Here is a 20,234-nt window from a genome sequence, read left to right on the forward strand (position 1 = left end):
ATATAAAATATATGGGTCATGGATACTTATTGTTATTTTCATGTATATTCAGTTGATCCTGTGTCTTCCTGGAACACTGGTCAATTAATAATGCAATTATTTTTATCCCACAAAACAGGACAAATTCCAACCACTCAACAACCATCTGCCCCTCCAAACACGGACCCTTCAAACTCAAGAAGCTGAAGGGAGTGTTGAGATTGACTACCAGAGGTTACCACTCGTTTAGCTGTATTTCTTACTTAGACCTACTTATGCCAAACGGATTACAGTAGTAGTTATTAAAATAAATATAGCCTATTCATTTTATTTTCAGATATTAACAAAAATTCATCTTGTATTTTGTTATTTACAGTAGCCCTTCCTCCTGACGAGAATATATCTGTGCATATCCAGTAATAAGTAGCTTTATTCTTATGTTGTTTATTCTGAATATAAACAGATGTATCTCCAATTTATCACAAATGTATAAACAATAAAATATTACTGTGATAATTTGAATCATCCATTTATCTGTGATATTTCATGGACTGTAGTTTACAGTTTAAACGTGTCTCTCCTTCAACAGTCCCATAACCCAGAGAGACCTATTCATTCCTCTGTGTCACGTTCTGACCTTAGTTCTTTTGTTATGTCTTTGTTTTAGTATGTTCAGGGAGTGAGTTGGGTGGGTGGTCTATGTTCTTTTTTCTATGTTGTGGTTTTGTGTTTGGCCTGGTATGGTTCTCAATCAGAGGCAGGTGTCGTTCGTTGTCTCTGATTGAGAATCATACTTAGGTAGCCTTTTCCCACCTGTCTTTTGTGGGTGATTATTTTATTTTCTGTGTTTTTCTTCACCGTTCAGGACTGTTAGTTTTGTTCAGTATTCTTATTAAAACAATATGGACACTTACCACACTGCATTGTTCCTCTTCCACCCACGACTAGCATTACACTCTGGGCATGTTGGCAGTGGTGATAGCTGGTGCTTTTGTCACTTGGAAGATGTTTAGAAAGTAGTCTTTATTTTACTATTGTTTTTAAACCTGATGTTCAATTTCACTGAATAAACAATATAATTGAATGAACTCTACAATTGTAAATACATGAAAGTACAATTGAATGACCTATGCACACATCCTCTGGAAAAAACATGTCTTCTCAGATCTAAAGTATTAGTAAGTACTACAATTGGAGAACATTTGACATCTTTCTCTCTTTTACTTCAGAGGATGAAAAGGCCAAAGACCAGCCCACAAACACATCAGTGGTAAGTTATGCTACGTTATTCTAATATTTTCTAATATGTTTTCTTCATATAGTCTGACTAGATGGTGCTGGTTTTGGATGATCATTCAAATCTCTTAAGAGTATGCATTGCAGGTAAAATATTGAGAAGGGAACATTTCGTTCTGTCATAATTCAATTCATCACTCACTATCTTTGTCTATAATTTACTTCCTATTAAATGTATATTAGTCATGTCTAAGAGCAAAAAAACAGCAAAAAAAACAGCAGTCTTTCAAAACACACTGACAAAGCAGAGCAGAAGTAGCTTGTTTTGCAGTATATAATAAACTTTCTGTGACATCATGGAATAAGCTTAACTGACACCTTCAGCCATGTGGTACAGAAGTTTCCGGTAGAATCATTTGGCTTTAGCTTAGCCGACCATTGTGGTTTTGTGCTACACCTACAGTATTTCATATCCTTAAACAAACATCTGTGTTGCTTTTCTGTTCTTCTGTAGCCTGAGACTGTACATTCTTTGAGTGGTAGAGTTCATATCTTAATGTTATAAAAACCTGGTATAATCACACAGGCTATACCCTAATGTTTTACCATAAAGCCTTAGCCTTTTGTGTTTCCACCTCCACGGCCTGGGACTCACTAGGCCATGGCCTCAGTGGACCTGCTTTCACTTGATGCCAAGGTCATGCCGCTGGGGCTTTTCTGGCGGCATTTGCAAAACAATGGCTAACTGTGAACATGAGTTTACAACTTCTCGGTTAACATCGTCTCACAAAGCAAATGTTTTGATTATACAGAGGTTGTTTCTGCTTTTCACAAGTCCTCACTGTCAACCCTAGCTATGGAAACACAATTTCCCCAGCATCACATCAGGGTGTATACACTAGTGTAACACTGGTGTTAGTCGAAAAGCAGGACAAGGTTTTGTGAATACAAATTTGGTGCCTCATGCTTAACCCTGTGAGACCCACGGTTGGGTCTCACACTTCTTAGGTAGAGTGCCTTCATAAAGAATTCATACCCTCTGAATATTGTAACGGGTGTTGTGAGGGAGAATCAGACCAAAGCGCAGTGTGGCCGTGTTCATGACTTTTATTGAACTGAACACTGAAACAAAAATAACGTGAATAAACTAAACAGTCCTGTCAGGTGTAGAATACTAAACAGAACTACCTGCAAAACATGGGTAGCTTTTTCCCCACCTAAGTATGGTTCCCAATCAGAGACAACGATAGTCAGCTGTCCCTGATTGAGAACCATAACGGCCAAAAGAAATACAAAACATATAAAAAAGGAACAGAATGCCCACCCCAAATCACACCCTGACCAAACCAATATAGAGACATAAAAAGCTCTAAGGTCAGGAACCACACCTGTTTGTAATCACCTACTTTCAATATACTTTGTATTCCTTCCCAGTTTTCTAAACATACATGCTCTTGGCAAAAAAAAAAAGATTATTTTTTGTAATCAGAGGCCTATTCAAAGTATTTATGAAGTGTAGCCTAATAAATGTTTTTCATCGTTTGGATCTAGGCTTGGGTCTCACAGAGTTGTGGTGTTAACCTCCAGTTGTCTTTTTACCAGCAGGACTCATTTATTGACAATGATTACGTGACATACAGCACTGTCATCCTAAAGAACATGACCTGACAAAAGTACAGACCAGGGTAAGGCTGCTGCTGTTCCGATGAACTTTGTTGTGAACTGTTACTTATCCAGCTGTGTATTCTATCCATAGCCACACATTGTGTTAATAATTAAGCTACATACAGTAGAAGCAATACAAGTAAGGTTTGATTGTTTAAACATAATGTCATGTCTAACTTCTTTACACTATCAACTTCCAAACAATACATTCCATCATAGCAACATTCGTAGTCCTTTTTCACCAGTACTTGTCTGTCTGTTTCCCCGCTCTAACAGGCAGCAGCTCCACCTGATGACAGCATAGTCTACCGCACAGTAGCCTGTTAAGACAGGGCAGTGCTGCCTTCCACTTATTGTATGTAGACCTACCTGCACAGATGCTGTGACTTGTCGGAGAAAAGACAAGACAAGCTCTTTATTTTAATTTGTCTTAAAAGTTTCCTTTTATTTTGCTTTTCAAACACGCACAACAGCACCCCGCACCTGTCTATCGGTTGGGTTAAATGCAGAAATCAGATTTGTATTGGACCTTCGGCGCAATTGACCAATAAAGTAATCTTAATGATGAAATAGATATTTTTAAATGAATTTTGTATTACAATACTATTGAGCAACGGTTGGTTGATTAAAATATGCTTATTTGTCAATAAGCTGTATGTCATGTTCCAACTGGGTGCCTAATTAGCTACTCGATAATGGGTGTTGGTGATTTATTTTAGACACCTTCAAAAATTTGCAATAGTCAATTGATTAGATCTTTGATCAGTAATTTTAGTTTAGTGATAATGATTGTTCTTAACCATTAATTAATTATAAACGATCTTGCATGTTCAAAGACCTTTTTTTGCATAATACATCATAATGGCAGTAAAGCATCCGCATAGTTATACACACTGCAACCTTGTTTATTTTATGGGGATACAGAAATAAAGGGTTTCCTTAAATTTTGTTACAGTTCTGACAATACTGCAAATATTGTAGCTAGAATTTCTGTTTCGAGGTCGCAGTTTTATTTCACGACCGCCAGAGGGATTCAATGTTTTTCTGATAATTACGAAGGGGCGAGTGTCCGTTCATTATAACAGTTCGGGCAGCAACTTGTCTGACATTTTTGACATTTGAATGTATGTCATTTCCAAGCATAGGCTTATTTATACATAATTTGTTACAAAAAAAATAAGTAATATATATAAATGCAAAATACAATTATTTAATACGTGTTAGTAGACATCAATTCACAAAACGATGTCAAGTATCCTGTTTCTCGTCGGACACGTAAAATAATGGAACCCATTTAGCCACGTAGAAGCAGAACGAAGAGGCGTCTGAAAAAGGTTGGCTTTATAAACATTTTCTGTGCATTTCAACGATTGTCATGTCAGAAATAAATATTGGTTATTTCTTAAGCCTTTTAATAATTTCACAACCTGCATCGATTTATACATTACAGAACTTCGTGAACTGGTGTGATATCGGGGTGTAGAACAATTATAGTCCCGTGTTGGCTATGTATGTGGCTAATGAGCAAACGTAACGTTAGGCTGTCTTTGCTTGATCTGTTGAGACCGCGAACTAACTAGCTTGTTACTAACATTTTTAAAGGCCAGCCATCTTCATAACAGACACATTGTTTTACATGTCTTAACCAACTTACCATATGTATGTTTAGCTGGCTAACGAGCTAACCACCCAGCTAAAGTTACCTTGTGTCGAGGCTGCTGCTGTCATTGCAGTTGGCTAGTTAGCAATGGTGTTAGCTGGCTTCCTACAAGTTGGGAAATAAGCAAGGCAATGAATGTGTGGTAAAGCTGCCGAATAGCTATCTGTTTTTATACAAGACTGATTAGCCTTGTAGCTATTTGATTGCAATTTACAAAGTCAGTTAGTCAATGAATTTCACTAGCTATATATGTTTTTTGTAACGTTAACTAAATCCACTTAGCTTGTTAGCTAGACAGCTTTAGCCATTGCTTAGTGGAGCTGTTCTTCCAGTACACATTCTCCCAGTTGGTCAGAACATTTTACCAAATCTATTGAAAATAAAGACCTTTATTACATTTGTGATTAGCCGTTCCTTCGCGAACAACCAATTTTTTTGGGGGGGTGAACCGAATGTGAAAGAGCCGTTCATTTGGCTCCCTCATTTGCATACTGTTACTATTGCTTTTTGAGATTGTCTGCAGATAATTTATGGCCATTCCTCAGTGCATAAACAGTATAGTGGGGAGAGAGCCTCATTCTGGTCCAAGCAATTATTTTCCCGTGTTACATTTAGTAAACATTTTTTTTGCAGGCCATTTAATAATTTTATAGAGAAATAAGCATTGTCAATAAAGCAGTGCATTGGGAGCATAAACAGTGTGCGGGCCTTACTGTTCACAAGTTATCTTTATTAGCCCGGCACCTACGTCTTTAAGGCTGTGCATATGACCAACTTTTCATCTCATTTAGCCATATAAAAATGTATTTTAACTGACATTTCACTTACATAATGGTAGTCAACATTTAGGCATTAAATTAGAGATTCACAATTTGTTCATGGTTTTATGTCAATTTCTAAGTATTGCTGAAGAGGTGTTTGGGAGCCAAATTCACAGCTCTTTTAGGTGAACTGAGCCAAAGATTCCAGCTCACAGAAAAGACTCAGAATGCCCACCACTAATACATTTTCAATGGTATTAATAAATAATGCAGGCCACGCTTTTTATTTGTCTACATCCGCACTACACCATCATGGTGGAAAATCCTGTCAGATTACCTCAAGTTGGCATTGAGATTACTCTGTCGTTGATCAGACTGAATACTTTATAATTGCCATTCTAACTAAACCTTAATGTTCTACATTTTCAGGTGAGACCATTTTTTTGGGGTGTCCTTGGATGCTTGAATTGCATTGCATTCAAGCTTTTACTCTGAGCGAACGGGATGAAAAGGTTTTGAAAGGATTATAGCTACACCCTATGACTACCATATCCCTTCCATGGGCTCCAGTGCAACATTTTATTCTGTATGTGAATGGAAAACCACAACTCAGTCATTGCTGAGATGGAGACAACCAATGTAGAAATCCATCAACTAGACCTGGTACCACAGTCCAAAGACGGTGGTGCTGATTCTGTGGTGAGTGACGCTCAGCTACTGAAGAAAGGAGGGCTGGAGAAGCCGACAGCATCAGGGGATGTTCTTAATGGTGAGTTCTTGCCCTACTAAATGCCCTAGCCTGCCCCTCAAGTGATGTGATTTGCTTTGTATTTTAATGTAGTAATTCTAGGCAAACTGTCAGACTCTGAGCTACTGCTGACTGATTTAATAATTCCATCCTCTCATCAAACAATGGAGTGTGTTCTTCAACCAGTTAATTGTAAGAGAACAATTTATTTAAAATGAGCTCTAAACTAACTTAAAGGATAGCAAAGCATAACTGAATGTTTGTATTTTGTTCACATGACATAATTGTGAAAATATTGTTATTGTTGTGGGGAATCTGCAGTAATAGGAACTCCTTATATGGAGGGAATTCCTCTGTCTTCCGCCAGTATCTTTCCAAGCTGTGCATGACATGCTTGTGTGCGACCGGCCAGAGAAAAGGTCATTACTCGGCCACCTCAGGATATCGCTCTTTGTACTTGTGTGCAATTGCAGAATTGTCTGGACACAGCTCTGAGCCTTGCCTCATAACTGACCCACATGCCACTCACTTCATAGTCACCTCAACTGCACTAAGGCATATTAGCATGCCGTTGTTATTCCTACACATCTCGCCTTCAATAAAAATGACAAAATGCATAGTATCAAACTGTTATTCTGGCTTGACAAAGCTTGATTGACCTGTTACCCGTGAAAGCCACAATAGACTTTAAGTAATTCAAAAGAGCCTTGCCTCCTAGTCCTTTTTTAAAAATCTCAAGTATATCACAATCTACCCTCATTGTGTTGTGAAATGCAAAACTGGATGGATGTATGCCGGAAACTAAATACTTTACTGCCCCCCCTCCCTCCCTCATTGCAGGTTTTGTTAAGGCAGACGTGGTGCCAAATGGAGAACGAGTGGCAGAGGGCCCGCGGCCAGGCGCAGGAGGGGACGGCCGTCTAAATGGCCCCCTGCCGCCTCCGTCGCCCCCTGCTGCCCAAGGCACCTGCCCACCTGTCAGTCCCCAGTCCAAAGAGCCATCCCAAGGTGTGGCCGCTATCCCACCACCCATGCTAGAGAAGTCTGAGGGAGCTAGTGCTGTGGGCCCTGCTCACAAGGGTGACGCATTGCAGTCACTCAGACTGAGTATGCCTATGCAGGAGACTGAATTGTGTAAGCATACTGTAACCTGTACTTGCAGTGAGTGCCACCCCCCCCGTGTATTTTAACCACCTATTGCTCTGGGATGTTGCTTCAGAGGCTGACTTATTTAGTTCCCCATCCCATATTTTAATTACCTTGCCTGTGCTTACTATGCTCCAATTAAGAGAGGGATCCAGTGGATATGTGCTTTAGTGGTTTTAGTTGCTTACTTTGTTTCTTGATTTGGGTCTTGGAGCTTTTGTTGGGAACTTAGTGGCTCTATTTGAAATAATCCTTTACTTGTGTGGTTTGTTGTGAATGTTTTGGATGATGGTCTAGGCTTTCAGGATACCATGATATGCAAAGTATTTTTTTTTTCTTTAAGTTTATTCGTTACATAACAGAATACAGCTTGTTTTATCTCAAGCTTTTTGTTGAATGTGAAAGGCTAACCACTCCCCCATAGAATGTTTACAGTGTCACATTAACTCTTTTATAGTGTCGGCCTCCCGGGTGGCGCAGTGGTCTAAGGCTGTGCCACCAGAGATCCTGGGTTCGAGCCCAGGCTCTTTCGCAGCCGGCTGTGACCGGGAGGCCCATGGGGCGGCGCACAATTGGCCCAGCGTCATCTGGGTTAGGGAGGGTTTGACTGGTAGGGATATCCTTGTCTCATCGCGCACTAGCGACTCCTGTGGTGGGCCGGGCGCAGTGCACAATGACCAGGTCGCCAGGTGTACGGTGTTTCCTCCGACACATTGGTGCGGCTGGCTTCCGGGTTGGCTGTGCATTGTGTCAAGAAGCAGTGCGGCTTAGTTGGGTTGTGTTTTGACGGACGCATGGCTCTCGACCTTCGCCTCTCTCGAGTCCGTTCGGGAGTTGCAGCGATGAGACAATTGTAACTACTACCAATTCGATACCACAAAATTGGGGAGAAAAAATGGTTAAACTCTTTTATAGTGTCATTTTCTGTTCCATTCATAGTACATTCTGCTTCAAATGATGCTGCAATCAGGAAGTCCTCATGCTAACTTCTAAGTTGCACTGACTGACACCTCATGGTTGATCATCAGCACACCTGGCCAATTGCAGTCAGAGAATCATCAATCAGGAATATCACCTGCTGTCTGTAAACTCACTAACCACGCAAGCCAAAAACAATCTGTTTGGATACTATTTTGTGTCAAACTTTACTAACCTGAAAATAAGATCTTTGGAGTGGACTGACTAATAAATGGATTGAGTCTGACTCGTATGACATTGTTAGGACTGGGTTGCATGCAGCTTCACTCCTAACCATAGTGGATGGATAACAATGTCATACAAGCACTCTCGTTTCAAATTTTAAAATGGCTCTGAACTGTAGGGACGAAGTAGTGTTAGCACACGTAGTTGGGGTTTCCTTCTAAAATGAATCGTTTGCTTGTATGACAATGTCCTAGGTATTGTTAACCTATTCTGTGTTGTATAGGGGTGTAGTGAGGGCCTTCTATTTCTTATGTTAAACCTGCTCTTCCTGTAGCTGACAAAGAGCCATCACTGGAGATGGAGAATGAGGAGAAGATCCGCCGTGATGCTCGCCGACGGCTGGAGGAGCAGCTGAAACAGTACAGAGTGCAAAGGCACAAGGAGACGGTGAGTGTGTGAACAGCATCAGTCACCAGGCATACATTCATCGGGATAAAGCTGTCAGTTACAAGCTGCACATGAATTTAAAGCAGAAGTGTTCTCCCTATTATTTGTTGCATGGCAGTCCATAATGCCTAGTTTTGTTGCTATCCACCACCTATAAAAATTATCCTCTATTAGTCTCAGTTGAATGGCCTGGTTTTTGAAGTCCTGAATGTTGGGCTGAAGTAGACTACGCCTTCTGCTCATTCTCACGCCATCTCTCTCCTCTTCCAGTCCTACCGCTCCACCCCAAAGAGCCGCAGTGGGTTCAGCACTCTGGACCCAGACCTCATGATGCACCCAGAGGTTCTTCCCCGGGCCAGCACCACCTCCATGACCACCGAGTACTCCTTCCTGCGAACCAGCGTCCCCCGGGGCCCTAAGCTGGGCAGCTTGGGCATTCCACCAGCCAAGGAAAGAAAGTCACGACCACCCCGCCCCAGCAAGATCCACTCACTGGCCGATTACAAGACCCTCGAGCCAGTAGGGGGCACTAATGATGGTGGTGGGTTCAGAACGTCTGAAGACTCCTCCCTGGGGTCCAACCTGAGCTCTGTATCCACCCTGTCCGAGGTCAGCATGATGTCAGAGGTTGGCTCCGTGGAGATGACCTCTTTGGAGGCTCTGCTGGGGTCATCAATGTCTCTCCAGGACAACACCTCGGAAATGGATGCCGGCAGCGAGTCGGGTATGGGGTCGCGGCCTGGTGTCGATGGGGATGACAGCTCTACCTACAGCAGCGTGTCCACCTCCGCCGGGGGTACTGGGATCTATGGCATGCTGGCTGAAGCAGTGGGCAGGCAGAGAGGAGGGAACTACATGGTGGAGGGTAGGGAGATCATTCCGGAGGCCATGGGCAACTTCCCATCACTGCAGGAGGTGCTGCAGGCTGCCAGCGACGAACAGCACCTGCTGGAGCAGGACAGGGAGGGGACCGGGGGACCACGCAGCCGCAGGGACAGTTTCTCCAGCAGGTACACCTGACCAGCACACAGCTCTTCTGTAATAGCACATAGCAACACATAGACTGACTGGTGTAGTACTAGTAAATAACATAAGCACGTTGCATACTCGAGCTAAATAAACAAGGACGATAAGTCAGCTTTTGGACACTGCTATTATACGATGAATCAGCATTACCTTCCAGTAATTTACAATTTAATTGTTGGAATTTGCTTGAATGTTCCAGTAGCACACAATTGGACAATTTCTTGTTTCCTGTTCAATTGTTAATTTCCTGTAGTGTGTCATTGGAGAGCTCCGTGATGGGACATGACGAAATGCTCCAGGTTCTGAAGGAGAAGATGAGACTGGAGGGCCAGCTAGAGTCTCTGTCTTCTGAGGCCAACCAGGTAACTAACAAACGGGGTGTGTCTATGATGGCTTATACTCTTAACATAGAATCAGCTAAGGTAATTACCACTCAACTTACCACATGTTGAGACTTACTTACTTTCACTGGAATAGCTAGGCGAACACCCTACAATCCCTCCCTGCACAAGCCGTTGGGAATACTGGAGATCTCACCCTCTTTCCCCGTATCCTCTCCAGGCTCTGAAAGAGAAGACTGAGCTCCAGGCCAAGCTGGCTACAGTCAATGCCCAGCTGCAGGCCCAGGTGGAGCAGTCCCATGCCAGCCAAGAGAAGCAGAGCTCCCTCAACAAGGAAGTGTCCACCCTGCGCCAGAGCTGCTTCCAGCTGGAGAGGGCCATGGTGGAGCTGCAGGGCAACCTGGAGAGCAAGAACGCTGGCCTGGCCTCGCTGGGCAACGATCTGCAGGTGGCTGAGGAGCAATACCAGAGACTCATGGGGAAGGTAGAGGAGATGCAGCAGAATGTGACCTCCAGGGATAACGCTGGTGAGTTGGATGGATGGATAGCCTAGTATGGGCATCATACTTTCACATCAGCATCTCCTCACAGCAATACTAATACAATATTGGGGTATTTATGATTGCAATACATTTGTCAAATTTTGTGAATTATTTCTTATGGTGGTGGTCTCCTTCAGTTCAGGAGTTACGTCAGCAGATGGGTGGTCTCCAGACTCAGCTCCAGCACGTCCAGCTAGAGCGCACCACCCTGCAGAGCAGGTTGAAGACCTCCCAGGCAGAGATCATCTCGCTGCAGCAGGTCCGCCAGTGGTACCAGCAGCAGCTAGCGCTGGCCCAGGAGGCTCGGGTCCGACTCCAGGGCGAAATGGCCAACATGCAGGTAAGGTTGTCTGTCTGTATCTTGCTTCTACTGAGTTGACATGTTACGGAGTTGATGTGTTAGGGAGTTGACTTGTTTTTTCCAGGCTGGGCAGATGACCCAGATTGGTGCCTTGGAACACCTGAAGCTGGAGAACGTGACTCTGTCCCACCAGCTGACACAAACCCAGCATCGCTCAATCAAAGAGAAGGAGCGCATTGCTGTACAGCTGCAGAGTATTGAGGTCTGTCCCCTTTTAAAATTATGAAAATACGACAGGTTGTGTGATTGGTGTTTATATTGTGTTATGGTTTGTTTAATTTTACTGAAAAAAAAGTAAAAGATTTACTGACAAAGATTCAGTGTTAGAATTGAGGTTATTAAGCAGTGTGTTCTCTGACCTCTCCCCTCCCTCTGGCCCTAGGCTGACATGATGACCCAGGAAGCTGCCTATCAGCAGATACAGGATGCCAAGAGCATGGTGGAGGACGACCTTCAGCACAAACTGGACGAGTTTGAGGAGGAGCGAGAGCACTTACAGAAGCTGGCCAACACCGCCAGCTCTCTGGAGAGAGAGCTAGAGCAGGTAAATAATTAATTGTTCAAATTAAGGTAATTTGCCATTCAGGGGAAGTTGTTTAAAATCAATGAAAGGAAGGGGTTTTACACACATCTACAAAAATATCAGGAGTGAGACAAAAACAAAGTCCAATACGTAGAGAGAAAGTCAATGTCCGCTCACTGTTTTGCTATTTGGGAGCAACAGTTGCCTCATGTAACCACTCTCTGTGTCCTCCACAGATGAAGGTGACCCTATCCCAGAAGGACCTGCAGCTGGAGTCCCTCCAGAAGGAGCATCTGGAGCTTATGAGACAGCTGACAGCCACTCAGGAGAGCCTTCACACCAAAGAGCAGTCCATCAACCAGCTGGAGGCCCGCTACCTCGAGCTGGAGGCTACGCTGGCAGAGCTGCAGACAGAGACCAACGGCAAGGATGAGAACATCCAGTACCTGCAGAATGAGAAGATCGTGCTGGAGGTGGCCCTCCAGGTGGCCAGAGCTGATAAAAGTCAGCTGGACGAGGGGGCGGAGAGGCTGGGGGAGGAGGTGCTGGTGGCCTCAGATGTCCTTGATCAGCTCAGGCAGGAGGTCCAAGTCAAATCCTCACAGGTGAGAAACAAACCACCATGGAGCCAGAGGGTCTAATCCCACTCTTCTATGGCTGTTGAGCAACATGTTTGCGCTTAAGTAGAAAGTAAACGCCATTTTCTTTTTAGATTGGATCTCTGCAGCAGGATAATGGCACCCTGAAGAAACAAGCTCAGAAATTGAAAGAGCAGTTCATGCAGCAAAAGGTGCTTGTCACTCCCTATCCTGTAAACCTTTGTTTTTGAAGGATTGTGTGTACACATGCACATTCACACACAGGACTCGTCTCTTTACACCTCTTCCCATTTCTCACCCATCAGGTGATGGTGGAGGCATATCGGCGGGATGCCAGCTCCAAGGAGCAGCTCATCAGCGAGCTGAAGTCAACTAAGAAGCGTCTGGTGTCAGAGGTGAAGGGACTGAAGCAGGAGCTGCTGGAGGCCCATGGGGAGAAACAGAAAGCTGAGCTGGAGCAGAGCCGGCTGCAGACGGAAGTGGTCCGGGTCCAGCAGCAAATGAACAGCCTGGAGAACCACCTGCAGTCTGTGCAGACCGAGAGGGATCAGCTGGAGTCTCAGATACAGGTTCATGACCCTGTCCTACACAAGCCTGACATTCTAGTAGCTCTTGGTGTTTCTTTGCATTACTCTCATGACAGTACTTGCATGACATCCCATTGCCTTACCTTGTCTTTCTTTTAAAAATGCAGTACTCTATATTTGATAGGCATTTGATTATAATCATTGTGTGTGTTTGATGTCCCTCCACAGTCCTTGCAGTTTGACCAGAGCCAGCTAGCAGCAGTGACTGAGGAGAATGAGGGCCTGAAGAAACAGGTGGACCTGATGCAGTCTGAAGCCAGGAAGTGAGACACACATTTCTACAGCCAGACAGACTTCTGTAACTAGCTTGGTTCCCATAGTACTGACCCAAACAGATTTACTATGAATCTGTGTAAATGGCATAAACTCTCTTACTCAGACAGGATAATCAATTTTATTCAGATTGCTTTAGATGTGCACTAATGTGTCTAATTGTTTTATTTTCCTCTCTCAGGGCCATCTCAGAACAGAAGGTGAGAATGAAGCGGCTGGGGACAGATTTGACCAGCGCGCAGAAAGATATGAAGGCCAAGCACAAGGCCTATGAGAACGCAGTGGGCATCCTGAGTCGCAGGCTCCAAGAGGCCCTGGCCGACAAGGAGACCACCGAGGCAGAGCTGGTCAAACTCAAGGCCCAGGTCTCAGACGGCGGCAACAACCAGGCCCTGCAGGTACATTCAGTACTAACCTCATAATCAGGACCCAGAGTTTTTCCTGATCACATGACAACCAGGAACTAGGGTCCAGAGTTTGTTTCTGGTCAGATCATGTGGTCAGGAAAAACTTGTGGCCATACTAATAACAGATTACAGCACAACCGTAGCCAACTGTGATGTTTGAATGCTGATCTAAACCTCTTCCTTGTTCTAGGATAAGATTAAGGCTCTGCAGAGTGAACACCAGGCTGTGAGCTACAGCAAGGCCATGCTGGAGAAGGAGCTACAGGAGGTCATCTCCCTCACCAGCACTGAGCTGGAAGAGTTACAGGAGAAAGTAATGGAGCTAGAAGATGAGGTGGGACAGTCTGGGCGACGACAACTAAATACACTATCCTGGCATCGAAACCGATTTTGCTGCGTTTCACCATTGCTTTACATTGTCTAGTTTAATCAGGCTATAAGTACACCACCAGTCCGATGTGAGAGACTCTGGCAAATGACAATTAAGAGAAGAGAAGATTAATTTATTGTCCCTTGTCCACAAATGTCCAACAGAAATGTTTTACTATCCCAACCCTTCTGAAAATTACTCGCATCCAATGGTTCTTGTGCTTCTTAGACAATTTTACAATCAAGGTATCTATCTTGTTTATCCATAGCTGCAGGAGGCGCGATGCTTCAAGAGGAGGATTAGACGACTGGAAGACGCCAACAAGAAATTATCCCTGGAGCTGGAGCATGAGAAAGGGAAGTTGACGGGACTAGGGCAGTCCCATAATGCACTGCGGGAGCATACCAATATTCTAGAGACTGCCCTGGCCAAGAGGGAGGCCGACCTGGTCCAGCTCAACCTCCAGGTGAAAGGCTTCAATCTTACATTCTCAGTTACTTCGATCACTGATCAATTAAATAGCTTTACCCATGTGGGTAAAGTAACACCATTTTGAGTCAGTGGTTGCTTTTTTTTTATTTAAAAAGCTAACAAACTTTTTTTTCTCTTCCTTGCCCTTCTCCACAGGTGCAAGCTGTACTAAAACGCAAAGAGGAGGAAGACCAACAGATGAAACAGCTGGTCCAGACACTACAGGTCGCCTTGGAGAAAGAAAAAGCCAAAGTCAAGGACCTGAAAGAGCAGGTAAAGACCCCTAACCTGACCCAGCCACAACATAGTCATTATCTGTCGTCATTAACACATTGTAACACATTATACACATACAAGCCCCTGAAGTGAAGGCGACAGACTGGCCCAGCCACAACATAGTCATTACATTACCACATTGTAGCATACTGTAATGCACTCAATGAAGCCTTTGGAGACTGACTGTAAATGTGTGTTATGTCCACTAGGTGGCAGCAGCTAAGGCAGAGGCTGCCCACAACAGGCGGCATTACAGGGCAGCCATGCTGGAGCTGTGTGAGATCAAGAAGGACCTGCTGGCCAAAGAAGAGCTGGTCAAAGCCCTGCACAGCGAGGCACACAAACTACAGTGAGCCTTAATTTGCAGTTTATAGTTAATGATGCTGCGATGTTTATTAAGATTAAGAGAAGATTTTGATTAGCCTTATTAGTTGATGGAATCATTGGGGCATGCTCGGTCCTTGTATTTTAAGTAGTAACCCTGTCTTGCGCCAAGTTCTTTTAGTTTTTATCTTATGTCTCTCCTTGATTTTAACCCTGTTTCACCTTAACATCCTTTCCTTCCCCTCCATAGGGCTCAGGATGAGAAACACTCTCAGGAGGTGTCCAGGTTCCAGGAGGAGCTATCAGAGGCCCACTCCCAGCTCCAGATCCTCCAGAAACAGCTGGATGAACAGCTTAGCAAGCAGCCCCTCACCAACCAGGAGGTAGCTAGCTATACCACACAACGTTACGCAATATTACGCAATAGACACAACCATGGTCCTGTTTAGTAGGGAGGAAATGTTTGAAACGGGGAGGTACTGCCTGAACTTTTGCAATAAGAACGCACATTTCTGTTTTGAAATGGTGTGCCCTACTGAACACAACCCAGGACCTTGAATAAGGAAGTTGTTTGTTGAAAGAGACATCGGTCACTGACTTGACTATATTCTCCTCCAGGTTGAGGATTTGAAGTGGGAGGTGGAGCAGAGGCAGAGGGAGATCGAGGCCCAGAGACAGCAGCTGGAACTGGTGGAGCAGTGCAGCCAGAGTGAGCTGGACAGCCTGCAGACAGCTCTACAGGTACAAACACACAACCAGTATACTGAGGAAGGACAGAGCTGGCTAGCGCCACAGATCTAAGCCACAGAAGCATACTTTACGATCACCTTAACTCTGTCATTGTTCATTGTGTTGCCATTGTGTACTTGACTTTGCCTTGCTCTGCATTCTAGAGCATTAAGGTGGAGCTGGAGTCTGTGCAGGATGAACTGAGCAGCACCAGAAAGGATAAGTTCATGCTGCAGGCCAAGGTGGGGGAGCTGAGGAACAGCATGAAGACTGTTCTGCTGCAGAACCAGCAGCTCAAACTGGACCTCAAACAAAACCGCCTCCGAAAGGTAAGCTACCTGGGACTGAAATGTTGCTACTTGGCCGAAACTGAGTAGGAAGAACAGGGTTGGGTGTGGCGCTGTTTTATTTTTACGTCAGTAGTAATCAGTGAATTCTGCTGAGGGGAGGACCGCTCTTAATAATGGCTGGAATGGAGCGACTGTAATGGCATCAAACCATGTGTTTGACGTATTTGATACCATTCCACCTTTTCTGCTCCAGCCATTACCACAAGCCCATCCTCCCCAATTAAGGTTCCACCAACCTCCTGTGGTAGTAATTTCAATATTGTTGGTGTTAAAGGTGCAATATGCAGAAATCTCTGCCATTTACTGGTTGCTAAAATTCTAAGTTTGCCTAATTTCAGTTTGTGACAAAATAAGCAATACATAGTTTAGAGAATCATTGTACCATACAAACTGCTGTGAAATATATTTTCAATAACCCAAATTATTGTGTTTGAAGCTGGTGTACAAAACCGAAAGTAAGACTCAAAACTAAACTGAAACCGGGAAGCGTAGAAATGGTGCACATAGAACAGATCAACCGCTTCTTAGACTTGCTTTCAAAGGGTCTACCAAAAAGTTACATATTGCAGCTTTAAATGGAGAAAGGGTAGGTAGAACATACAACTCATCCAGCGCCTTCATTGCTTTGAGAAGACTCAGAATATCAGTGTGACATGGGTATGTGGGTTGATAAAGGGGTAGGTTAGTATTGCAGAGTAATTACAATGATGTTGATCCATCCTCAGTTTTCTCCTATCAGTCATTAAACTAACGGTTTATAAAGTCAACATTGGCCTCATGGTGAAATCCCTGAGGGGTTTCCTTCCTCTCCGATAATTGAGTTAGGATGGACTCCTGTATCTTTAGTGACTGGGTGTATTGATACACCATCCAAAGTGTAATAACTTCACCATGCTCCAAGGGATATTCAGTGTCTGACTTTATCACATTTTTACCCATCTACCAATGGGTGCCCATCGCGAGTCTTTGTGGTTGAATCTGTGTTTGAAATTCACTGCTCGAATAAGGGACCTTACAGATAATTAGTTGTATGTGTGGGGTGCAGAGATGAAGTAGTCATTCAAAAATCATGTTAAACACTATTGCTGCACACAGAGTGAGTCCATGCAACTTATTTTACTTGTTAAGCAAATGTTTACTCTTTAACTTATTTAGGCCATAACAAAGGGTTGAATACTTATTAACTCAAGACATTTCAGCTTTTTGTTTTTTTATTAATTTGTAAACATTTCTAAAGATAATTCCCCTCGACATTATGGGGTATTGTGTGTAGGCCAGTGACTCAATTGCATTGGTAGTTCAGGCTACAGCACAGCAACATTTTGAGAAAGCTGAAGGTTTTGAATACTTTCTGAAGACACTATCACACTATGCTGAGTTTTCTTTTTGCGCTGTATTCCTCATTGAGCAGCAGAGGATGGAGCCATCGAACCCATCAAATCCAGTGACCCCGGTGAAGATCCCAGACTGCCCTGTGCCTGCCTCCCTACTGGATGAGTTGCTCAAGCCCTCTGCCTCCGTCAACAAGGAGCCCCTCAATAACCTGCACAACTGTCTGCGCCAGCTCAAGTAAGAACTCACCATCATGTCTAACTTCTGGGAATGGAAACCTGTTTTATTGGACTTTTGATTATTAGTTATTGTACTGCAATGTTGAGGGAGCTAGTGCACAATCATTTCACTGCACCATTTATAGCGGTTGTAAACTGAGAATGGATAATATGCTTTTGTAGCTCATGTTACTCAAAATAGCTTGTGTGTTTTGTGATGACCATAATGAAAGACAAATAATAGGAATGTATGCATAATCCTTTACTCTAAAGGTATTTTTCTCACATGTGGATGGTGTATTATAATTTATCTATTAGGAATCAAATGCCAGTACACTAAAGTGAATGTTGTGTTTCATGCAGGCATGAGATGGACAACCTTCAGAAACAAATGGAGGAGCACACAGTCACCGTGCACGAGTCCATGACGTCATGGACTAACGCAGAGGAGGAATTGACTCGACTGGGGGTGCCGCTGGAGAATGACTCCATAACAGCTCCCCCTCTAAACCAGGTGGACCGTAACGGAGGAGCGGAGGAGGCACAGCCATCGTAATGCAGCACTTTCTCAGGCAGACGCACAGAGTGGAGTTTTATCCACAAGGGCACTTTTCTTTTTTCTCTCCATTTCTTATCAATTGCTGCCAACATTTGGCATTATTATCAGCACACAGTGGTTGGATAAAGTAATTTATACTTATACCATAGCTTTAATTTTTATTTGGACTTTGTCTATTTTTGTTATGGCTGTCATATTTATTTATTTACAATTCAGGAATGACAATATTGAATCTTAAATGAGTGACAACTACATTGTTAGAGGATTCCACCAGTCTTTTGTTTTGAAGTCATAGACACCAAGTAAGGCCTATTCTCAAGTATCTTTCAAACAATACAAATTCACTAATACCCCGGTTTAATTATTGTAGCTAGAAGTTTGTTTACGCATACTGGTACTTTTGATATACTTTCTCATGTAAGATAAATGAGTCCGTTTTAAAGCCTGCAGAAATGGATAAGCATACTGTAGTCCCTCTTACTGTTCTTCCATTCCTCTGTGCCTGCGAATGAGAGGAGCCACTCATTCCATAAACTTATGTTTAAATCCAAATTGACCCATAGTCCCTCAACTTAGACAATCCTGTAAATCTGATTGGATTAGTGCTAACAATATGGCAAAATGTTTACTAGGCCTATAGGAAGGCACGGTGAAGCAATAACCATATTCCCCCTCTGATCTACACAAGTTTCTCAGGTTGTAGGCTCGGGGTTGGTTTGGGATTTAGGGAATCATCTGGTCAAATGCCCCTTTGGCTTTCAAACTGTTTGAATCAATATCATTCTCCTTTTTAGTACGCCTCACATTTGTTAATTTCATTGACATCAATCTATTCGGTTTTTAATTGCTTGTTCTTTTTTAAAGCTTGCTATCAACATATCATTGTGGGCTCTGCAACTTTGTGGAAACTTAAGTCTTCTCAACTATGTATGAAATTGGGAGTGTAACTGGCTGGCTTGGACTGTAGTAATGTGTGTGGCAAAGCCTTAATGAGGAGTATTTTGTATGCTGTTAAAGGACTAAATGTTACGAATGAACGTATCATTATTTCTGTTGAAAGTGGGTGTGCAAGATGTAATGTAGGTTATGGTGTATGATTAAGCTGCTTGCAGTTCCAAACCGAATGGTTTAATGTTAAATATTTGGGTAGTCTCAACTGATGTTGCACAATTTAAGGAGAAAGAACTTACTGTAACTGACTATGAGGGAGGGGAAGATGTAAGAACTATTACACAATGTTACTACTTCTATGAGTGAGATGCACTCAAATGTATTATCTTTTGTTACTATGGTTTCATATTTACAGAATGCCCACCCTGGAATTGCTTGTTTAATTCCTTTTGAGGTTAATTTGCTCTCCAGGAAAACTGTTTTATTCTTTGCAGAGGTTAATATAATAGACTTCATTTTCTCTACTTTTTCCTATAATTGAATTACTTTGATCATTATCTAATAGTGTGATGAGTAAAAACATTTGAGGATGATATATGCAACTTGCAAAGCATATTTATTCAAACTGACAACTGTTAAAAGTCAAAATGTAGACCGCAATGGACATAAACTACAGCACATGCAGGTGTAATGTAACTGATGTTTTGTATGCCGTTAGACTCATGTCCAGACAACCTGTATCTTGCCAGTCAAAAGTAAATTGACTATTTTTAACCACTGTAATAACATGCTTATTACATCTGTGAAGGGAAAGCTGTGTTCAGTTGACTGGTAATAACTAATGGCGCTCCATACTGTGTTTTTGAAGAAGGGTTTGTAACAATCTGTTCAAACTTAGTTGACTTAGTCAATGTTGGATTCACCATCTTCCAAGCTACCTTTCACTGTTACCTATATATTTGAATACATAACCTTGCTTGGTACATGGAGCAGGGATAAATGAGTTCTGTACATAAACATTGCTGTATTTGCTGTTCAATATATAAAATGTATATTGGGAGATATTGTATTTCTCATAAAGTTGCACTATTCATCAATTGTCCGTTATTTAATTCCCTAACATTTGATGGGTAGGCTGTAGTATTTATAATTGATTAGTCAAATGAATTGATCCCGTGCTTTTTTTTCTCGAAACGGTCTATTCCAAAGATGTCTTATATATTTGGAGGTACTTATCGAATTTTTTCTAGGATTTATGTTCTTGACGGTT

The 20,234-nt window shown here is 42.9% G+C and overlaps 1 protein-coding gene across 8 annotated transcripts; it reads left to right on the forward strand.

Annotated features, from left to right (window-relative positions):
- The first annotated feature begins 800 nt into the window (after window positions 1–800).
- Window positions 801–20,057, forward strand: LOC118358455 (golgin subfamily A member 3-like). Of its 8 annotated transcripts, XM_035736302.2 has the most exons (27): window positions 801–848; window positions 1,209–1,249; window positions 2,818–2,900; window positions 3,157–3,235; window positions 5,731–6,070; window positions 6,890–7,183; window positions 8,673–8,785; window positions 9,056–9,795; window positions 10,065–10,173; window positions 10,373–10,679; window positions 10,832–11,034; window positions 11,120–11,257; window positions 11,438–11,599; window positions 11,815–12,183; window positions 12,291–12,368; window positions 12,483–12,746; window positions 12,933–13,027; window positions 13,219–13,435; window positions 13,635–13,778; window positions 14,083–14,280; window positions 14,442–14,558; window positions 14,771–14,910; window positions 15,136–15,268; window positions 15,504–15,626; window positions 15,779–15,943; window positions 17,376–17,533; window positions 17,878–20,057. In XM_035736302.2, the coding sequence occupies exons 5-27, from the start codon at window positions 5,896–5,898 to the stop codon at window positions 18,068–18,070; spliced, it is 4,635 nt and encodes a 1,544-aa protein (XP_035592195.1). In that variant the 5' UTR covers window positions 801–848; window positions 1,209–1,249; window positions 2,818–2,900; window positions 3,157–3,235; window positions 5,731–5,895; the 3' UTR covers window positions 18,071–20,057. The 8 variants fall into 8 exon arrangements, with proteins under 8 accessions (XP_035592195.1, XP_035592196.1, XP_052334973.1 ...); XM_035736303.2 differs by lacking the exon at window positions 3,157–3,235; XM_035736305.2 differs by lacking the exons at window positions 801–848; window positions 3,157–3,235 and adding an exon at window positions 926–995.
- The last annotated feature ends 177 nt before the right edge of the window (window positions 20,058–20,234 follow it).

The sequence above is a fragment of the Oncorhynchus keta genome, chromosome 25 (assembly GCF_023373465.1).
Source record: "Oncorhynchus keta strain PuntledgeMale-10-30-2019 chromosome 25, Oket_V2, whole genome shotgun sequence".
Taxonomy (NCBI): domain Eukaryota; kingdom Metazoa; phylum Chordata; class Actinopteri; order Salmoniformes; family Salmonidae; genus Oncorhynchus; species Oncorhynchus keta.